Source organism: Amborella trichopoda, chromosome 4 (assembly GCF_054954075.1).
Source record: "Amborella trichopoda isolate Santa Cruz 75 chromosome 4, AtrichopodaSantaCruz75HAP2 v2.0, whole genome shotgun sequence".
NCBI classification, from domain to species: domain Eukaryota; kingdom Viridiplantae; phylum Streptophyta; class Magnoliopsida; order Amborellales; family Amborellaceae; genus Amborella; species Amborella trichopoda.
This window is the reverse complement of record NC_142339.1, coordinates 20,691,012-20,712,093: the sequence shown is the minus strand read 5'-3', so window position 1 is coordinate 20,712,093 and position 21,082 is coordinate 20,691,012. Positions and strand designations below refer to the sequence as shown.

Here is a 21,082-nt window from a genome sequence, read left to right as displayed (position 1 = left end):
GAGTCTGGTTTGGTCCGGCTGGAACAGACCCAGACCTGAATAGTTTTGGAGTCCATGTTTTGAACCCGGACTCGACACGTCATACCTGTACCCATCCGGTCCCGAGTCTACCTCGTCGGGTACCGGGTTTGGTCGGGTCCAGTTGGAACCGAACTCAGATCCGAATAGTTTTTGAGTCCACGTTTTGGACCCGGACCCAACACATCATACCCATACCTATCGGGTCTCGAGTCTACCCTATCGAGTCCCGAGTCTGGTCGAGTCCGGTTGGAACCGGACCCAGACTCGAATAGTTTTCGAGTCCGGGTACTAGATTTCAAGCCATTTGATTTGTCGTTTAATAGTAAAAGATGACAATGAGTTCTTATTGTATGTGATCCTTAATACACTCAAACGAATAGGGCTTAAAGTCAAATAATTTATCTCCAACAATTTATGGGTATGGGTCGGGTACTGGTCGGGTATCGTTGGATTTGGACCTCGACTCGGACCCAAATAGTGTTCTTACTATTTTCTTACAGAGAAGTAGTTCCCTTGGCATCAAAGGTCTGGAGTACTGACCCCACTCTAGCCAAGGTAGTTAAGGCACATGACCTGTATGTGGTTTAGGAAGTCGTCATGGTGTATGGTCCACTCCATACTCCACAACACCTTCTCTTTGATGTGATGCCACCCAAGTAGGTGTATGAGACGTGAAACTAATAAACTATAATCAGTGTGTCATATTTCCCATCATTTATTGTGCACTCTCCAATCTGCAAGGGAGCCGACAGATTACCCTTACGTTCCATGGTTCCTTACTACACTGTAGAGCACCTTGATTGCATACCCTAATCAGAAGTATCCATTATTATTGTTTTATTATAGATAAGTAGTTGCCTTGATTTCTAAGTTATGTACTATTGGCCCACTCTATTTAAGGGTGTCTAAGGCACATGACTTGTACGCGGGGTAGGAAGTTGTCATGCTGTATGGTCCGGCCCATACTCCACAACACCTTCTCTTTGATGTGCTGCTACTCTGGTGTATGGGGCATGATACAAGTAAACTGTAGTTAGTGTGTCATGTTTCCCATCATTTATTGTACACTCTCTAGGTCTGAATGGGACCCCGCGAACTACCTTTATGTTCCATGTTTTCTTACTGCACTATAGAGCACCTTGACTGCATATCCTAATGAGAAGTATTCATTATTATTATTTTGTTATAGATAAGTAGTTCCCTTGGTCTCTAAGGTATGGAGTACTGACCCCACTCTATCCAAGGGTGGCTAAGGCACATGCCCTGTACGTGGGTTAGGAAATCGTCATCTTGTCTGGTCCACCCCATACTCCACAACAACTTCTCTTTAATGCACTGCCACCTTGGTGTATGGGACCTGATATCAGTAAACTGTAATTAGAGTGTCATATTTCCCATCATTTATTCTACACTCTTTAGGTCTGCAAGGGAGCCTACAAACTACCTTTACGTTCCATAGTCCCTTACTACATTGTAGAGCACCTTGACTGCATGCCCTAATGAGAAGTATCCATTATTATTATTTAATTACATTTAAATAGTTTCCTTGGCCTCTAAGGTTTGGAGTACTGACCCCACTCTATCCAAGGGTGTGTAAGGCACGTGACCTATGTGTGGTTTAGGAAGTTGTCCATGTACACAAAATAAATAGACTTTGTGACTCACCTTAAGCAATCCGATTTGACATCCAATGAGTGAGAATGATTGTTACCTCCATGTACAAAAAATTGATAGTGACGTTCTAGACTATATATATATATATAAACATGCTCTCTTTATCTTGGAATACCATATCTTATATGGAGAGGTTTTTATATGGGCCTACTATTATTTATGCACCTGTCATGTCAAGAAATAGTTATAGTATCAAATAATTTACATTGGTATGAAAATATATCATTCATGATCAACAAGATTTGTTCAATAATATAAATCAAATCTAAAATGTGAGGAGAATTTATAACTGAGTCATAGGGCCGAACATGGTGAACCTTAACATCCCAATTTTAAATAGAAACTAGCGTGACATAGAGATACTTGGACAGCTTTTAATTTCCTAGTGTGGGAGAGAGATTGTTGGACAATTAGAGTGGTATTCCATAAGCTAAGTACTAGAGCAGTCAAATGAGCGTAAAGTACATTGATTGGTACCAAAGAGCGTAAATTACATTGATTGATACTAAAGCGCCACCTCACCATGAGCTTTTAACACCTCATTGTCACAATCCAAAAGTTTGAATTACCTTATTAGGTTGAAGCCGACACATGGCAAGCTCGACTTTGGTTGTAATGGATTATTATTAATAGTCTATCACTCTCACCGTAGGGACTCTTTTGGGTAGACCTTGCGGCCATGAACAAACCCGTGGTATGGCAACACGTTACGATAAACATTTAATGCAATAAATGCTCAACATTTATAAACTTTACATTATTGGTTTGAAGCATATAATACCCAATCTCTCATTTGGTGTTCTACTATTTTAGGTGGATCCGATGGCCATTACTTAACCCGATGGTACGACTCTAATTTGGTTGTCTACTATTTTAAGTTGATCGGATGGCCATTAATAAATTACATGTGTATGACATTGAGTCTATATAAGTTATATTAAGTATAAAATGCATGTACACGTGTTCGTTAATAATATATTCAAATATATTTGTGCACATAATCTTTCAAATTACGCTTAGCCCATTACGTTTTACATTGGAGTAATGGGCTATAGCACTATGTAAAGGGGTAGAGTAGAATAGTAAAACTACACAACACCACTCATCATTATACAAATCCCTTAGAAAATTTTATCTGATCCTACTATCTTATCACAATCTTCTAATAATCTTACACCCATTAAGTCAATCCCATCAAATCACCGCTTTGTTCTTCAATCCATCCCCCTCTCTCCTCTTCTGTAATCCATCCCCCTTTCTCTCTCCAATTTGTGTACACAATCTAAAAAAATTTGTAGTACATAGATATAGTTCACCAATTGTATGTGTATAATAAATTGGAGAGAGAGGGGGATGGATTGGAGAACAAAGCGGTGATTTGATGGGGTTGATTTGATCGGTGTAAGGTTGTTAGAAAATTGTCATAAGGTAGCAGGATCAGATAAAATTTTCTAAGGGATTCATTCATTAAAAACCTAATGATGAGCGTCGTTGTGTAGTTTTACTATTCTACTCTACCCTTTTATATAATGCCATAGTCCAATATTCCAATGTAAAACGCAATGGGCTAAACGTAATTTGAAAGATTATGCACACAAATATATTTAAATATATTATTAAGGGACACGTATACGTGCATTCTTTACTTAATATCACTAATATGGATTCAATTCCATACACTTGTAATTTATTAATGACCATCCGATCCACTTAAAAGAGTAGCAACCAAATTAGAGCCGTACCATCAGGTGTAGTAATGGCCATTGGATCCACCTAAAATAGTAGACAACCAAATTAGATATTGAGTTTTATATGCTTCAACCCAATAATGTAAAGTTATATAAATGTTGAGCATTTATTGCAGTAAATGTTCATGTTAACGTGTTGCCATACCACGGTTTTGTTCATAGTCATAGGACCACCTAAACGAGTAGTCCCTACGGTGAGAGAGATAGATTATTAATAATAATCCATTAGAACTAAAGTCGAGCTTGCCATTTGTAGGCTTCAACTTAATAAGGTAATTCAAACTTTTGAGTTGTGAAAATGAGGAGGCATTAAAAGCTCATGGTGAGATCACGCTTTGGTACCAATCAATGTACTTCACGCTCATTTGACTGCTTTAATACTTTAGCTTACAGAATGCCATTCCAACTGTCCAACGATCTCTCTCCCGCACTAGGTATTTTTTTTTTAAATTGGGAAGTTTAAAAAAATTGGGATGCTAAGGTTCACTATGTTGAACCTTTTGTCCACAGAAGCGTCAAAAGACAAATCGAAGCTTGAGTGAGAGGATGAGAAGATTAGTAGTTCACGAAAAAAGATTTTTGACCAGATGTCTAATGAGGGATTAATCTAGCTTGAACTAGAGCACAAAAAAAGGCGTCATTATCAGCGATGGGTGATAAGAAGGGGATTTCTCGAAAGGTACGTCGTATTGAGGCGGCTACGGAAGGTAAGGCTACTCTTACAAAGCACTTGAATCTTTAAAATTTTTATGTCTGTATTTGCTTGGAATGTCAGGGGCCTTCAAGGCTGGGGTGGAATTTCGGATATTGGGGCTTTAAAAGGTTAGCATAATTTTGGTCTTCTTTTCTTATTGGAAACCAAACTTCCTGTGGAGTTGAATTGTAGGTGGTCTAAAAAGCTAGGTTTCTACAATAACTTTGTTGGAAATGAAATTGATGGTAGATACAAAATTCTAGTATTTTGGAATCCTTTAATTTACTCAATCAGAGTGATTGATATTAATGACCAGATGATAACAGTTGAGGCCACTCGAATATGTAATGGGAATATTTCAGTTATTTCTGCGGTCTATGCATACAATTTTGTGTCCTAAAGGGCTCAGCTTTGGGGTCACATGAGGGCTATCGGAGCAACTATTCATCTTCCTTGGCTGGTATTAGGGGATTTCAATACCCTATTGGATTCCTTAGAAAGAATGGGGGTAGTAGCTCTTTACCTCCAGATTTAGGTGACTTTGCTCAGGTGATGTCGGATTGTGCTCTTGTTGACCTTGGAGTAGTCAGGGGTTAGTTTTCTTGGTCCAATAGCCAGTTGAGTAAGAGATGCATCACAAGGAGGTTGGATCGTGCATTGGCAACTACCGATTGGGTTCTATCTTTTCTTGATTCCAGAGTCATGTTACTCCCGAAAGGTACTTCAGATCACTACCCTTTACTGGTTTCTATTTCTAATCAGGGTTCGGTTGGCCCAAAACCTCTTAAATATTTCTCTATGTGGGACCAACATCATGATTTTTTAAATATCATCTCTAATTCATGGCAAGGCAGAGTAAGGGGACACTCATGTATCGTTTTGTTGTTAAATTAAAGAGTTTAAGGGGTGACCTTCGTTCATGGAACAAGGAAGTGTTCGATTATGTGGGAGAATTGATTGCATCAGTGCGACATCAGTTGTCTTCTTTGCATGATGGCTTACACATGGATCCTTTCAATGAGACTCTTATATCTGAGAAAAAAGAGTGTACTAAGAAATTCCAGATTCTTCTGGGTCATGAGGAAAGTTTCTGGAGGCAAGCATCACAGCAGAACTGGTTAAAAGATGGGGACTCCAATACCAAGTATTTCCATTTATCTACAGTGGTTAGGAGGAGGAATGACAAAATTATCTCTTTGAAAGATCAGAATGGGGATTCTTTTTTTACTGAAGCAGATATTGAAAACTCTATGATTAGTTATTTTGAAGATCTATTGGCCCAAGAGAGTAATACCGATATACATATGGTTGATCAATTCTTGCCGCCATCTCTTCTTAGTTCTGCTCAGAAGGACATACTGGTGGATGGACTAAACATGGAGGAAATAAAAGCGTGCATCTGGGATATGAAAAATGATAGTGCCACGGTCCGGATGGGTTTTTAGTGGAATTCTATAAGTTTGGATGGGAAGTCCTTAAAAAGGATCTTTGTTTGGCCGTTGAGGATTTTTTTACTAAAGGTAAGTTTCTCAAGCACGTCAACTCCACTTTTGTATAGTTGATTCCTAAAGTTAATGCACCCAGTTTGATGAAAGATTTCCGACCTATTGGGTTGTGTAATGTCCTATACAAAATTATCAGCAAAATAATTTCTAATCATTTACGAGTGGTTCTTGCTGATATTATTGATCCTAGGCAGGCTGCAATCTTGAAAGGTAGGCAGGCTTATTATTGATAACATCCTCATGGCAAATGAACTCATGTCTCTTTGTCATAGGAATTCAGTTCGACCTAAAATGTGTTTGCAAATCGATTTGAGTAATGCGTATGAAAAGGTTTCCTGGGATTATATTGTTTGTAGAATGCATGCTTTGGGTTTCCTTGATCTATTTGTCTCATGGATTCGCTTGTGTATTTCTACTACTTCCTTTTCTATTATTAGGAATGGATCTCTCAAGGGTTATTTTAAATGGAAGAGAGGTTTGAGGCAAGGGGATCCTCTATCTCCATACTTGTTCTTATTGGTTATGGATTTCTTTAGTATGTAGCTTGACTGTGCTATGTTACAAGGCATGGTTCCCAGGGCTTTTCCTTCAGGGTGCGACTATGGGGTCTCTCATCTGTTTTATGCTGATGATGTGCTCATTTTTTGTTAGGCATCCATCTCCTCTGCCAGGGCTATGTGAGAACTTATTTATGAGTTAAAAAGGGCTACTGGTCAGATTTTGAATTCTTCTAACAGCAAGGACTTCCTCTTTGGTGCACCACGAGGAGGAAGTAGGAGTCCTTGAAGGAGCTCTACCAGTTCTTTATTTGGGCCTACCTTTATTTCGTGGATATCTGAGGCACAACTACTGCCGTGGTCTAATGGGCAAGTTGTTCGGTAAAATTGGTTCATGGCAGCCTTTATGTCTGTCATATGCAGGCAGACTTCAGTTGCTTAAGTCGGTTCTTAGAGCATCAGTGGTTTTCTTGTTGCTATCTTTAATTCTCCTGAGGAAAACATGTAATAGGATAGAGAAATTACAGAGGTACTTCTTATGGGCCGGTGAAGCAGAAAAGAAAGGTATTCATCTTTTCAAATGGAGGACAATATGTCTCACTGAAGCTGAAGGAGGCTTTGAGGTACGGGAAATAGAGGATTTCAATATCGCAGGAATGATGAAGTTAACATGGCAGATTTCGGAAAACCCATCCTCATTGTTGGCTTGGCTCTTCAAACATCGCTACTTTAAGAATTCTTCTATGTTGAAGGCTGAATCAAAAAGTAGATGTTCTCATGCCTGGAAGGGAATTTTACTTGGCTTGTCGCATTTGAAAGACAATATGCTGTGGAATATTGGTAATGGTTAGATGGTGGATTTTTTGGTGGATCCATGGTTAACAAGTCAGTCATTATCAGAGTTCCATGGGGATACCATTCAAGAGGATTTGGCTGCTTCTGGGCAAAGGGTTTCAAACTTTATAAGAGGAGCACTTCAGTCCTCGGTTTTTCCACCTCCTGCATCTAATGCTTTGAGAGATGTATGGAGGGAGATCGAGAATTACACTCTTCCTCTATAGCCCAAGAAGGATTCAGTAGTCTGGATTCGCTATGCAGATGGTCTTTTATCTATTAAAGGGGCACGGGATTTTATTAGGCATCAAGGTTCTTCACAGCCTATTTTCCGTGCACTTTGGTCTTCTAAATGTCACCCACGGGTGAAATGGTTCTCATGGCTAGCCTTGCATAATTGTTTACTCAATTCTTTTTTATTGCAGCAGCGGGGTATGCTGTTGGATTCCTTATGTCCCTTTTGTAGCAACCATGATGACAACCTCTTCCATTTATTATTTCAATGTGCTTTTGCTCATGGAGTATGGAGATCATTAGCTTGCTTGGAGATGTGGAAAACGGTTCGTCCTTGGCACTTCTGCCCCCGAGTTACTTAGGTGGTGGTTGCTTTTCAGGTTTAAATCTCATGGTCTCCATAATATCTGGTCTTCCATTTTTTTTCCTACTAATTGGTTTCTATGAGAGGAGTGCAATAGGAGGGTCTTTGGGTCAAGGTTCACTAAGAGAGAACACCTCGTGAAACAGATTAACTCACATGTTTAGATAAATTGGTGTCAACAGAAGCTAGAATCTCGTATTCCGATGGCGTATTCATTTCCTGAGGTTCAGAATTATTGATGGTGCTTCCTTGAGAAATCTAAGTCTAGCAGATGGAGATGGAGTCATCAAGAACAGAGAGGGTTTTACTGCGGCTTTTGCAAAGCATTTTGGAGTTGCTTCTAATAGCCATGCATAGTTCTAGGCCCTTGAAGAAGGCGTTTAGTTGGTTCATTAGAGGAATTGCTTTCCAATTCAGATTCAAAGTGATTTGGCCCTACTTGTGATTGTCATTCAGAATCGATGCTGTGCTCCATCGCGGCTACAGACAATTGCATATAACTGTCGTACCAGACTCTCTATACAGCAATGGTCCATTGCACATATTTTTCGAGAGGCAAATATGGTTGCTGATGCGCTCGCTAAGAGTGCATCTGTTGGCCCTGGTGCTACTGTGTGGTGCTGTAGACCACCAGATTTTCTTTCTCCTCTTTTAGTACATGATCTGGCGCAAATGCCCTATTATAGGGTTGTACATTAATTGTTCTTCTTTCTACATCTTTTAATGAAAAATCGGGTACGGGGCCTTCTCCCCCACTGAATTACCCAAAAAATGTTGATCCCTATAACTCATTTTTAATTTCTTTTTACATTTATGATTTGATTAATATTATTGAATGAATATTGTTGACCATAAATGAAATATTTTCATGCCAATGTAAATTATGTGATACTTGAACTATTTCTTGACATGTCAGGTGTATAAATAACAGCAGGTCCATATACAAACCTCTCCATGTAAGATATGGTATTCCTTGATAAAGAGAGCATGTTTATTTGACCCAATGCAATAGTCTCCCAAGTTTTCGCCATACGACTTGTCTTGCCATGACCATTTCTTGGATTCTCAATACTGCTGTCACTCCATCCCTGCAGGGACAGAGAACCCGTCGCTGTCTTGTCCATGCTATCAGAGGCTTTGGGGAAGTAGGAATAGGAGAGCACTCGTGGGGCACGTAGAATCCTGTGTGAATCAGCAAGGACCACCTTGTGAGGCTAAATACTCATGGGTGACCGATAGCGGAGTAGTACCGTGTGGGAAAGGTGAAAAGAAACCCTATCGGGGAGTGAAATAGAACATGAAACCGTGAGCTCCCAAGCATATTGTCTAGAATGTGACAGTTAATTTTTTGCACATGGAGGTCACAATCATTCCCACTGCTTAGATGTCAAATTGGATGGCTTGGGGTGAGTCACAAAGTCCATTTATTTTGTGTATATGGACGACTTCCTAAAACGTAAAGGTCTTATTCCTTAGACACCCTTGGATAGAGTGGGGTTCGTACTCCATACCATAGAGGCCAAGGGAACTACTTATCTGTAATAAAGTAATAATAATGGATACTTCTCATTAGGTTATGCAGTCAAGGTGCTCTACAGTGTAGTAAGGGACCACAAAACGTAAAGGTAGTTCGCGGGCTCTCTTGTAGACCTAGAGAGTATATAATAAATGCTGGGAAATATGACACTAATTACAATTTATTGGTATCATGTCCCATACACCAGGGTGACGACGCATCTAAGACAAGGTGCTGTGGAGTATGGGGTGGACCGTACAATGTGATGACTTCCTAACCCACGTACAAGTCATGTGCCTTAGACACCCTTGTATAGAGTGGGGTCAGTACTCCATACCTTTGAGATCAAGAGAACTACTTATTTGTAATCAAATAATAATAATTGAGCTCACAATTGCTGGTGGAAGAAGCCCAAAATATCATCTCCTGAGCAGTAGGCACTTCACCACTTCCTCGGTACCTCTCCTCGATTTTTGATGAGATTGCTAAAATATGCAGGGATATGAACGTCTTATGGAAGCATACTTGGTGGACGTCCAATGAGTTCACTGATCTTCTTGCAAAAGGCGGAGCTAGGGCCCATGCTGAAGATCCTGCCCGGTCCATCTCCTTTTTTACATATCTTGTAATCGGGCAAATCTATGAGCCCCATTTTTTTGTAACTCACAGGTACAACTTTTTGTAATCAGGTAGGTTTAAAGGCCATTTTTTGTACAGGGTCTCTTGACCTTTTTTTTGACCCAGAGACCCGACTTGTGGGTACTCTCGAACCCCTCTTTTGTACTCTAACACCATACAACAATACAAAAGTGAACTTTCTCTAAAAAAAGTAAAATAATGGATACTTCTTGATATAGTTAACAATATCAAAAAAAAAATGGGTACTTCTCATTAGCGTAAGTCAAGGTGCTCTACAGTGTAGTAAGGGACCATGGAACGTTAAGGTAATCTGGGTGCTCTCTTGCAAACCTAGAGAGTGTACAATAAGTGACGGGAAATATGACACACTTATTACATAAAAGCAACGCATAAAAGAAAAGGTGTTGTGGAGTATGGGGTGGACCATACAACATGATGACTTCCTAAACCATGCACAGATTATGTGCCTTAGCCACCCTAGGATGGAGTGGGGTCAGTACTCCAGACCTTCGATGCCAAGATAACTACTTCTCTGTAATAAAATAATAAGAACACTATTCGGGTTCGGGTCCAGTTCTAACTGTACCCGACCAGTACTCGACCATACACTAAACCGTTGGAGATAAACTATTTTACTTTAAGCCCTATTCGTTTGGGTGTATTAAGGATCATTTATAATAAGAACTCGTTATCATCTTTAGCTATTAAACGACAAATCAGACGGCTTGAAATCTGGTACTTGGACCTGAAAACTATTCGGGTCTGGATCCGGTGTCAGCCGGACCCGACCAAACTTGGGACTCGTTGGGGTAGACTCGGGACCCAATGGGTACGGGTGTGACGTGTTGGGTCCAGGTCCAAAATTTGGACTCGAAAACTTTTCGAGTCTGGGTTTGGTTCCAGCTGAATCCGACCAGTTCGGGTCCGACGCGGTAGACTTGGGACTTGATGGATACGTGTATGACGTGTCGGGTCGGGGCCAAAACTTGAACTCAAAATCTATTCAGGTCTAGGTCCTGTTCCAGCCGGACCTGACTAGACTCGGTACCCAACGGGATAGTCCCGAGACTCGATGGGTACAAATATGATGTGTCGGGACCAGTTCCAAAACTTGGACTTGAAAACTATTCGGGTCTGGGTCTGGTTTCAGCCAGACCTGACTAGACCCGGGACCTAACGAGGTAGACCTAGGACCCGATGGGTATGGGTATGACGTGTCGGGTCTAGGTCCAAAACTTGGACTCGAAAACTATCTGGGTCTGGGTCCGGTTCTAGTCGGACCCGACCAGACCCAGGACCCAATGCGGTAGACCCCAAACGTGATGTGTACGGGTATGACGTGTCGGGTCCGGTTCCAAAACTTGGACTAAAAAACTATTCGGGTCTGGGTCCGATTCCTACCTGACCTGACTAAACCTGGTACCCGACGGGGTAGACTGGGACCCGATGGGTATGGGTGTGACATGTTGGATATGGGTAGAAAACATGGACTAGAAAACTATTCAGGTCTGGGTCCAATTCTAGTCGGACCCGACCAGACCCGGTACCGGACAGGGTAGATCTGGGACTCGATGGGTACTGGTATGATGTGTCGGGTTTGGGTCCAAAACTTGAACTCGAAAATTATTTGGGTTTGGGTTTGGTTCCAGTCGGACCCGACCAGGCCTGGCTAGACCCTACCCAAAAACTATTCGGGTTTGGGCCCATAAAATATACTTTTGTTTGGGTCCGGTCTACCTCTCAGAAGACACCACTATGTTCCAGTGTTTACACCACTATGTTCCTGTGTATAGTTCTGTTGTATCTTGTATATACAATTATTAGAAGTCTATAATCCCCGCCGTCATGGAAGATTCAATATATCCCCTTTTTATCATGCCACTCTCAAAATCTGTTAATGAGTATCCTTTGCATTAAACCCCTCAATGTCGTCATTCTCCCTCACGTGTATTTCTTCCCATAACAGCCACTCAATCACCCACCGCCTCTTTCCTTCTTCCTCTCTCTCTAATGGAACACTGCCTCTAATAAACACCCTCTACCTTTGTCCTCTATCTAAAAAACATCGTCCCAATTTCTTCCCGTATCTCCTTTTACCTCTCACAAAACCCACCATATCTATTGTCTCCCCTTCCTCAACTCTGCTCTGCGTGAACAGTGAAAGAGGCCTCCATTTCCCCTCTTCCTGTCACCCCCCTCCCTCATCTTATTCCAAGCACCATCTCCGTCCCCTTCTCGAACCATCACAAATTATCTAAGATTTACAGATGAGTTGCTGGCTGAAGCAACAACAACAACACATCAACAAGGTATGTCTAGTGTCTCTCACAGTTAGTATGGATTAAAATTTATGATTCATGTGTCTATTTTGTGACAGCAAGAGAAAAACGTTTCTAGACATTTGTGTTTTAGAGAGAGAAAAAAATCCGTAATGGCTGTGTGGTTTGGTTTTTTTTTTTCTTTTTTTTGAGATCTTTGTGATATGGGTAAACAATATGATATGAACTATAATGTGTGTATTTTGTGAGAGTGAGAGTGAAAGGTTTCTGGGCATTTTTGTTTTTAGATAGATAAAAATCCGTAATGCCTTTGATGTATGGGTTTTTGTATTTTGTGATCTTTGTGCTATGGGTTAACAATATCATGTGTGTATTTTGTGAGAGCGAGAGTGAAAGGTTTCTGGACATTTGTGTTTTTAGAGAGAGATAAAAATCCATAATGGCTGTGTGCTATGGGTTTTATTGTATATTTTGTGAGAGTGAGAGTGAAAGGTCTCTGGACATTTATGTTTTTAGAGAGAATGCCTCTGTGTTATGGGTTTTTTATTTTGAGATCTTTGTGGTTATGAGTTAACAATATCGTGTGTATTTTGTGAGAGTGAGAGTGAAAGGTTTCTGGACATTTGTGTTGTTAGAGAAAGAAAATATCTGTAATGGCTCTGTGGTATGGGTTGTTTTTTTCTTTTTCTTGGTTTAACATTCTCATGTATGTATGGGGTAACATGCAAAGAGTGAAAGTTTCTGGTATGGGTTAACATTTCTTGGGTCTCTTGCTTTTTTCTTTTTTTTTTTTCTCATTTTTTTAGTCTCTTACTTTTTGGTATTGGTTAACAAACTTTGGAGAGAGAGTGTGAGAGTACAATAGACAGATTCCTAATAAGTACTGTTTAACAATGACCATGTCAGGAACTCCTATTTTGGAACCTTTCTCAAGTGAGTAATTTATGAAAGAAGTATAGAACATTATGGCATGGCACTTTTTTGCTACTGTACTCAAACCTGCTGTTCTGCAAATTTATTTTTTGCATTTCTATCTTTAATACATCAAATCATGAATCATGATAAGTATTGTTCGTTAGAGTCACTTTCTCAGTTAAGTAGACTGAACAACATTTAGCTCAAACATGTTAAGTTCTGTTCGGTAGTCATTTTCTTAAGTAATTTCTCAGTTAAGTAGGCTGAACAACATTTAGTAGGCTGAACAACATTTATTGGGGTTGGAATTAGAATGGGTAATATGTATGATACTTGGAAACGTTAAACAAATATAATAGAGTAGTATTATACTTCTTTGTACCATCTGCCATCACAATCATAGATAAACAATATCTCGGTATGTGCCTCGTGAGTTCTCTTAGAGGAATAATTGTACAAAATTTGAACCATTTGTGGGATGCGTTTTAATGGTATAGATTGATAGATAACCACATAGAAGTAATGGTAATATTTTTAGTTCCAAAATTGTACCCTTGGGACGTTTCACTATGTAGAAAGGTCATATCACATGCGAGTAATTGAACCATACTCTATTGCAAGTGTTGTCTCCTTTATGTTGAAGTTCCATAGGTAACAAATCCCTTTATTCAGGTTTTGTGTTATTCCTTGCCTTGGGATATTTTTTGACTTTTGTGTAACACTAGAATATGGATATCACTGCAAATGACGGACCTCCCTCTTGGGTAACGATGGCTGAGGACCTCATTCAGAAGACCGAGGTTTATATTTTGAGGTTTGATCATTACTTGGGCGATCTCATGTGGCTCTGGGAAGAATTTGAGCGCCTCAATCATTGTCTTGACGAGGACTATGAGCACCTTAGTAGGTGCCTAAATGCCCTTAGTGTGAGGCTTGATAAGAACGAGATAGAAGTGCGGACTGCCGTTCGTGGTGTTGAGGTTATAGAGGATTCTGTTGAGGATCTTCACTCCTCCGTTTACAAGTACTAGGGTATTGGCAGTCCGACTGTCACCTTTAGAAAATGCCTCATTCAAAAATTTACTTCAAGAGGAAACCCAACAAGAAGAGGATGCCACTCTTCCTGTGTATAGGGTATCTATTTCTGGAACTCGCCAATGTTGGGTCTTTAAAGCCTCTGTGATGGTACACGACCACACTTTTTCATGGCAGCTTGTGCTTTTCCAAGAAGGTGGCTGGGCAATCTGCCGCCCAAGAGGTGTACGCTTATGCCAAAACTATAGGGTTAGACCCGTCTGTAGAGGAGAGACTTCGAGAGAGTAGACAACTCAACAAGTCCCTTAGGTTTGAAAAGCAAGAGCTAAACTCTTGATGGGAGCAAGAGCTTCTCAACTCTAGGAGGTATAGCGAAGAGAAAGTGTGATTGAAAGGGAAGGTGTTAAACTTAACCTCTCATCTCGAGCAACTCATGTCTGCTTTTTAAGTTGCTCGAGAGACTCAAGGGAATATCTCTTCGTACTTTCTTCAACAGGCTAGCAACTGCGGCCCCTTTCGATCCCCATCCGCTCCCTAGTGCGCAAGGGGAGACAAGCGGAGGCACCCTTCATCATCAGTTCATGGAAAAGGATCAGTAGGTACTACTGATCCTTTTTTTTTTTTGAATGTAGCCCACATATATTTGAAGCATTCATTGCTATGGGCTTTTTTGTAGTGGTCCATGTTTTTGGGGTGGGTTGTACTTGACCTGGTCTGCTTGTAGATGCCTCATTCGGGGAATAGTTTGTGGTTAGGTTGCATTTTGGGTTTTATTTGGGCCCCAGTTGACTATGCTATTCCCTTCTTGCACCTGTTCTGTGAACATTTCTTGGTCCCATTAGTCTTGAACATGGGGGGTTCTCTCTCCATGACTGTTTTATGGGCTTTTTGTTGGCCCCATCATTGGATGATCTTTTGTGCTCCCTCGCATGGGCATTTTTGCCCTGTGAACTTTGGGTGGTCTGTAAGACTCTTCTCCACATGTTAAGTGGGCTTTTTAGACCCTTCATGTATATGGGCATTTTGGCCCTGCGAACTTTGGCTGGTCTCTTAACTCTTTTTGTACACTTTTACATGGGTGAACTTTGGCTGGACTCGACTCTCTTCCTACACATTTACATGGGCTTTTTTGGGCACCAGAAGTTCGGGACATCACATGGTGGCTGCAGCTCTCTCTCTCTCCATCTCTCTCGCTCTCTCATGCACCTCGTCACTTGACATGCATGGATTTTGTTTTATCTCATTTATGTAGAGTTCCCCATCATGGGTCTCTCCCCCTTCTCTCTCTCTCTCTATCTCTCTCGCTCTCACACATTCTCAACATTCTCAACCTACTGGTGGTTGACATGGACTACTTTACTTATCTCAAGTGGACTTATTATTGAGATGGAATATGTCATCATTTAATATATTGCGTTTTCGTATGTATGCTCTTTCCATTGTATGTAGTATGTACTCCTAGACGGACGAGAGAGAGGAGTTCCAAATTGGGTCTGGGTGTGAAGAGTGAGATGGGCGAGAGAGTGGATATCCAAAGGCTGAGAGAGAGAAAGGTGGGCGAGAGAGAGAGGAGATCCAAATTGGAGATGGGTGAGAGAGAGAGAGAGGAAAGGAGGGAGATGATGTTAAAGCGGTCTAAGGGGATATCAAGTTGCCCAAATTTATCTAAGAAAGAGCGAGAGGCATTAAAATTTGAGGAGGATGAAGCCCAAAGATGTATGAGAGAAAAGGCCAAAATAGAAAAGATGTTGGGTGTTCAGTGGATGCATCGTTGTTCCCATCATTAGTGCAAACCGAAAGTCCTGATTAAAAAAAGGGGTATTACCAAGACCAAGATCCCACATTTATTTAATGTTCAAGCAAAAGATGATGGACGCTGCAGTTGCTCGTTTCTTTTATGCCCACGACATTCCTTTCAATGTTGCGAAGGGGCCAAGGTTCCATGAAATGATTTACGCTATTAATAACTCCCCAAAAGGCTTTGTGGCACCTAAATACAAAAAGATCTAGACAAATTGCTTGATAAAGGGAGGAATAGGATTGATCAATCTTTGGGTGCAGGTAGGAGTGAGTGGGGAAGTTATGGTCTTTCTATTGCATCTGATGGTTGGAGTAATATGAAGAACGAATCTTTGTTTCATGTCATGGCTGTATCAGTTGGGAAGGTCATGTTCATTAATAGTGTTGATTGTTCATCAATCGAAAAGACGAGCCAAGTTATTGCTGAAATCCTTTTGAAAGCCATAAAGTCAATTGGACAGTATAATGTGGTTCAAGTCGTAACTGACAATGCGACCAATTGCAAAGGTGTGGCTACTATAGTTAAGCGCTGTCATTCTCACATTTTTTGGTCGGGTTACTTGACTCATATTTTGAGTTTGCTAATGAAAGATATTGTTGATAAAAATAAGAAAATCAATCTTTGCTTTTGTTCGCAAGCACTGTAAGCAGGCAAAAGCAGTGGTAAAGTACATTCGTAATTATACAAGATGGTACATTTGTAATTATACAAGATGCTTGTACATTTTTCGTACCCATTCTAACTTAGAACTTCTTAAGACAAAGAAGACGAAGTTTGGGTTTCACTATATTATGTTGAGGAGATTGATGGAAGTGAGAGTTTCCTTGACGTCTTTAGTGTTGGGTAGTGAGTAAGAAGGTTTGAAACGAGGCACATCAAATGATCAACATGGAATAGTTCGTGATACTATTATGGATGACGATTTCTGGAAGATTAATGTCTTTTACAAGGCCCATATGGAAGACGATAAAGTTTGCTGATAGTGATAAGGCTGTCGTGGGTGATGCATATGAACGTGTGGATACTATGTTGTGGAAAATTTATGTGGCCCTATATGACGTTCCTGTGTTATTTCAGAGGGAGTCGTGGCTTGTTGGGACCAGTCAAATCTTCCATTGCATTGTTTGGCATTCCTTCGCAGTTCTAAGTATTATTCATGAGTGGTTGACTACACCAGCTCTTTGGGGGGAAAGAAGGATGAAGCTCCCACCAGGACCCAGAAGTTTCTGCATGTGACAACATATCTCTTGATGTACTGATTCCAGATGATATGGAACGAAGAAAACGCCTGGGAACCTGAATCGTTTAAGGAATCGAAATCGTTGAATCACGGCTTGCTAGAAGATTCTTGTTTTAGGAATCGTTGTCCGTACAATAGGAATTGCAGGGAACGAGATTCCTAGTTTTTGAGAATCGTGTTTCGATCAAAATAGATCCAAGTTTCTTCCACATGAAATCGAGATTCCGTCCTCCTTGGAATCGAGATTCCCATCCCCTTAGAATCAACACCCCAGGAGTCAAGATTCATTGATATGCGGAATCTAGTTTTCGACATTTATGGAATCGAGTTTTTGACATTTGTGGAACATAGATATGTTGTTGTTTCGAATCGTGACTCTAACATATTTGGAATCAAGTTTATGAAGTGTATGGATCAGAGATCTTTATCAGTTTGAGATCGAGATTTACAATAATATGGATTGTGGAATGCGTTTCACGACCCCTACCAGGAATCAATATTTCATTATTATGGAGAAGGAAGCCACAAGCACATCTTGAGCCTCATCAACTTTAAAATCTATATTGGATGTCTCTTATTAGGAGGTTTCTCAAATTTTAAAGTGATTGTGTTGATTATTGAACTTACGGTCATTATATACAAATGATAAGTATTTTTAAATTGTAGTTTAAACTTCAATATTATAAATACAAAATAGGATTTTTTCTACGCCATGGTTTTACTTTTAATTGTATGCTTTGCATTTATCAATTATATTTTAAATTTAAAGTAAAGGTCATCCAGGGTGGCACAAGTAAACTAATGAAACCTTGCAATCACTAGAAGAATTCGAAGAAATATTTCTACTCCAATTGACATGGAATCAATAATTAATCCTCGCTGAAATCCAGATTCGGTATATTTGGGAACGTCGACCCACAATTAATGGGTTCAAGTTTCTAAAGATATGTTGGATCGAGATTCTGAAATTAAAGAATCGAGCTTCCTTGGTTCCGATAAATGGTTTCTAAAGTTGTGTTGAATCGTGATTCCGAAATTAAGGAATCGAGTTTCCTTGGTTCTGGAAAATGGTTTCTAAGATGTGTCGAATCGAGATTTCAAAATTAAGAAATCGAGTTTTCTTGGTTCCGAAAAATGGTTTCCGTGGAAGGGTGCGGCAACAAATTGGTGATTTTGTTGGGAATAGAGGGGTTTTTGCCCTCTCACTATCTATAGCTGATAGGGGTTCTATTGGAAGCGGTCATGGTGGGACATGTATGGTGGTGGTACTCCAGAATTGCATGCAATTGCAGTAAAAGGTGTTGTCACAAAGTGTCAATTCCTTATGTTCGGAGAGATGTTGGAGCATGTATAGCTACATACATAATGTTAAATGAAATCATCTAAATGCGGATTGTTTCGAATCATTAGTATATGTTCATTACAATGACAAACTATTGAGTTGATTATGGGCGGACTACAAAGCTAAATATAAGAATTGGGACTCTCATCCTGAAGACGATTATCTCGTGGATGACATAGAGGCTCTCGAATCGTTGGATGCACGCCTCGATGCGCACTGACTTTAGGATGTGTCACTCTACCAGTTCCTCAAGAGAGCCACCTAGTACTCAAAGCCACACTGATGAATTGGCAATTGAAGGTACCGTCGAGCGCATACTCAGCCAGCCTCCACCTAGCGCTGCCCCAATAGTGCCTCTAGCAGCTTCCACCCCAAGAGCGTCTCCATCGTTTGCTGCAATATGAGTTTCTCCAACATCTTCTACTGTTTCACAGAAGCTCCTCGCAGCATTCTGAAAGAGCGGACGAAGAAACAAGTTGTTGCCCCCGTTCCCTTCCCTTCCTCTCTCTCTCTCTCTATATACATATTATGAAGTGTTGTAACTTTTTTTTATTGCACAATATATAAATTCTAGACTTTTTCTATAGCTTAAATGGTTTTATTATTTTATAGGCATTGAAATCAGAGGCAAAAAAAGTAAAACTAGCGTTATTAATAACTACTTTACAATTAGTACTTCAGTACTAAGCAATGTTGTGAGGCTACACGTGGTGTAAGACCACTTAAGCAGTCTTCACATAACATATGAGCAAGATAAAAAAACCATAGCAGTTTACATCACCGCAAATATAAGAAACATTATTTTATAGGCATTTAAATCAGATGCAAAAAAGTCAAATTCGCATTATTAATAACCACTTTACAATTAGTAGTTCAATACTAAGCAATGTTGCGATGCTACACGTGGTGCAAGATCGCTTAAGCAATTCATGTAACATATGAGCAAGATAAAGAAACTATAGCAGTTTACATCACCACAAATATAAGAAACATAATAAAGAAATCTAAAAAAGCAACACAATCCAATAAATTCCTTCCAAAATACATGCCTTATAAATAACAATACCCCTTTCTAGTACACATACCCCCTAATGCTATCGTTTGGACTTTAACGCATGAGATCCACTAGAAATAAAACATTACTTTCGTGCTTATTATTAACAAGAAACTAATTAAATCTTATTCAATGAATTATATAGGTATCCAGTGAATTTATGACTCAAAGGTCATGATCCTTTGAATATCTTGTGGGAGGTGTAGTTAAAGGAAAAAGAACTAAATTATACAAGCTCCAGGAAAAAACAAAAAGGGCGATTTTTTGTTTGAATATAGAGCTAGCATATGCTCTGGATGTGTCATTGATGTACTTCTATGCATTCAATAACTATAATGACTATATTAAAATTGGAAACTATCTACGAAGTATAAAAATTGCATAAACAAGTCCTACTACTATAGGAAACTGTCTATAAACATTGTATAAACAAGTCCTCTTACAAATTGGGTTTCCAAGTAACTGAAATCATAATCCATAGATTATTGAGATGAGGTTACACAAACAAAAAATCACAGTTAGTGATTTTTTTAGCAACTTTATATAATTTCATGGAATCAAGATTCCAAATTAGTTTGGTTGGAGATTTCATGGAGGTTGAAACAATATTCTATATTGATCACACTTCCCTACTCCTATGAACTGATGTTCTATACGGTGTAGAATATTGATTCAAAACCCTAACAAAATGAGATTCATTACATGTAGAATTGTGTATCCATTGACATGGAATCAAGATTTAATCCTTGTTGGAATCCAGATTTGATCTATTTGGGAATGTCTACCCACAATTAATGGGTTCAAGTTTCTCAAGATGTGTTGGATTGAGATTCCGAAATTAAGTAATCGAGTTTCCTTGGTTCTGAAAAATAGTTTCTAAAGAAGTGTTTAATCGAGATTCCGAAATTAAAGACTCGAGTTTCCTTGGTTCCCAATAAAGAATTCTACAGATGTGAGGAATCGAGATTGCAAAATTAAAGGAATCGGGTTTCCTTGGTTTGAAAAATAGGATTCCACAGATGTGTGGAATCGAGATTCTAAAATTAAGGAATCGAGTTTCCTTGGTTCTAAGAAATGGTTTATGTGGAGATTCCTTAACAGAAACGCGAAATTGGGTTTTGGAACCGGAATTGCGAGGTCCAAGGAGAGATTCCGGTAACTATGGTATGACCTCTACCTCCCCCTTCTTTTGTTTTGATGATTATCCTCTTTTAATCGTTGTAGCAAATCATGACCCCATCCTTCCAAAGAGAATACGTATTGTGTTTCTCATGGAATATAGCATAACTGTCATACTACCATGGGTGACCCAATAGTATATGACATGCATCCCTAGGCAACACATTATACCATACAGACTCAATGGTTTCCCCAATCGAGAAACATCAGCATTTTTCAGAAATCAATTCTTGATTAAACTTAGATCTTTATGAGCATTAAGTCTATAAGTTATATGGCATTATTTTATTGAAAGGAAAATTCAAAATGGAAAAGTTTTATATTTACTTGGGTGTGGCTATATATATAAACTCTAATGGTCTTTGCTTTCTTAATTGTTGTTGCCATGACCTTCACCTGGCTAGTAACCTCAAGCATGAGGTTTATGTAGTTTGCTGCACAAGGTGACAAAAAAGCATTCGCCATGTTCCCTGCTAATGAGCTCGAAGCTCCCATATTGGTTATGGCAATA

General features: G+C 39.6%; 1 protein-coding gene across 38 annotated transcripts in view; it reads left to right on the top strand.

The window, feature by feature from the left end:
• The window catches only part of LOC18423392 (basal transcription factor complex subunit-like protein), an 87,580-nt gene that overhangs the window by 49,627 nt on the left and 16,871 nt on the right, over positions 1-21,082 (top strand). For 2 of the 38 annotated variants that reach the window (XR_016053339.1, XM_088863826.1), the window contains exon 11: positions 8,488-9,157. The exons of 34 other annotated variants lie outside the window; for them this stretch is intronic. Coding sequence is in view for 1 of the 4 variants with exons in the window: in XM_088863826.1 (XP_088719952.1) it covers positions 8,488-8,548 (61 nt within the window). In the remaining 3 variants the exon portion in view is untranslated. Of the gene's footprint in view, positions 1-8,487; positions 9,158-21,082 lie in introns of those variants that run through there. 2 more of the 38 variants (XR_016053359.1, XR_016053348.1) reach the window with 2 other exon arrangements.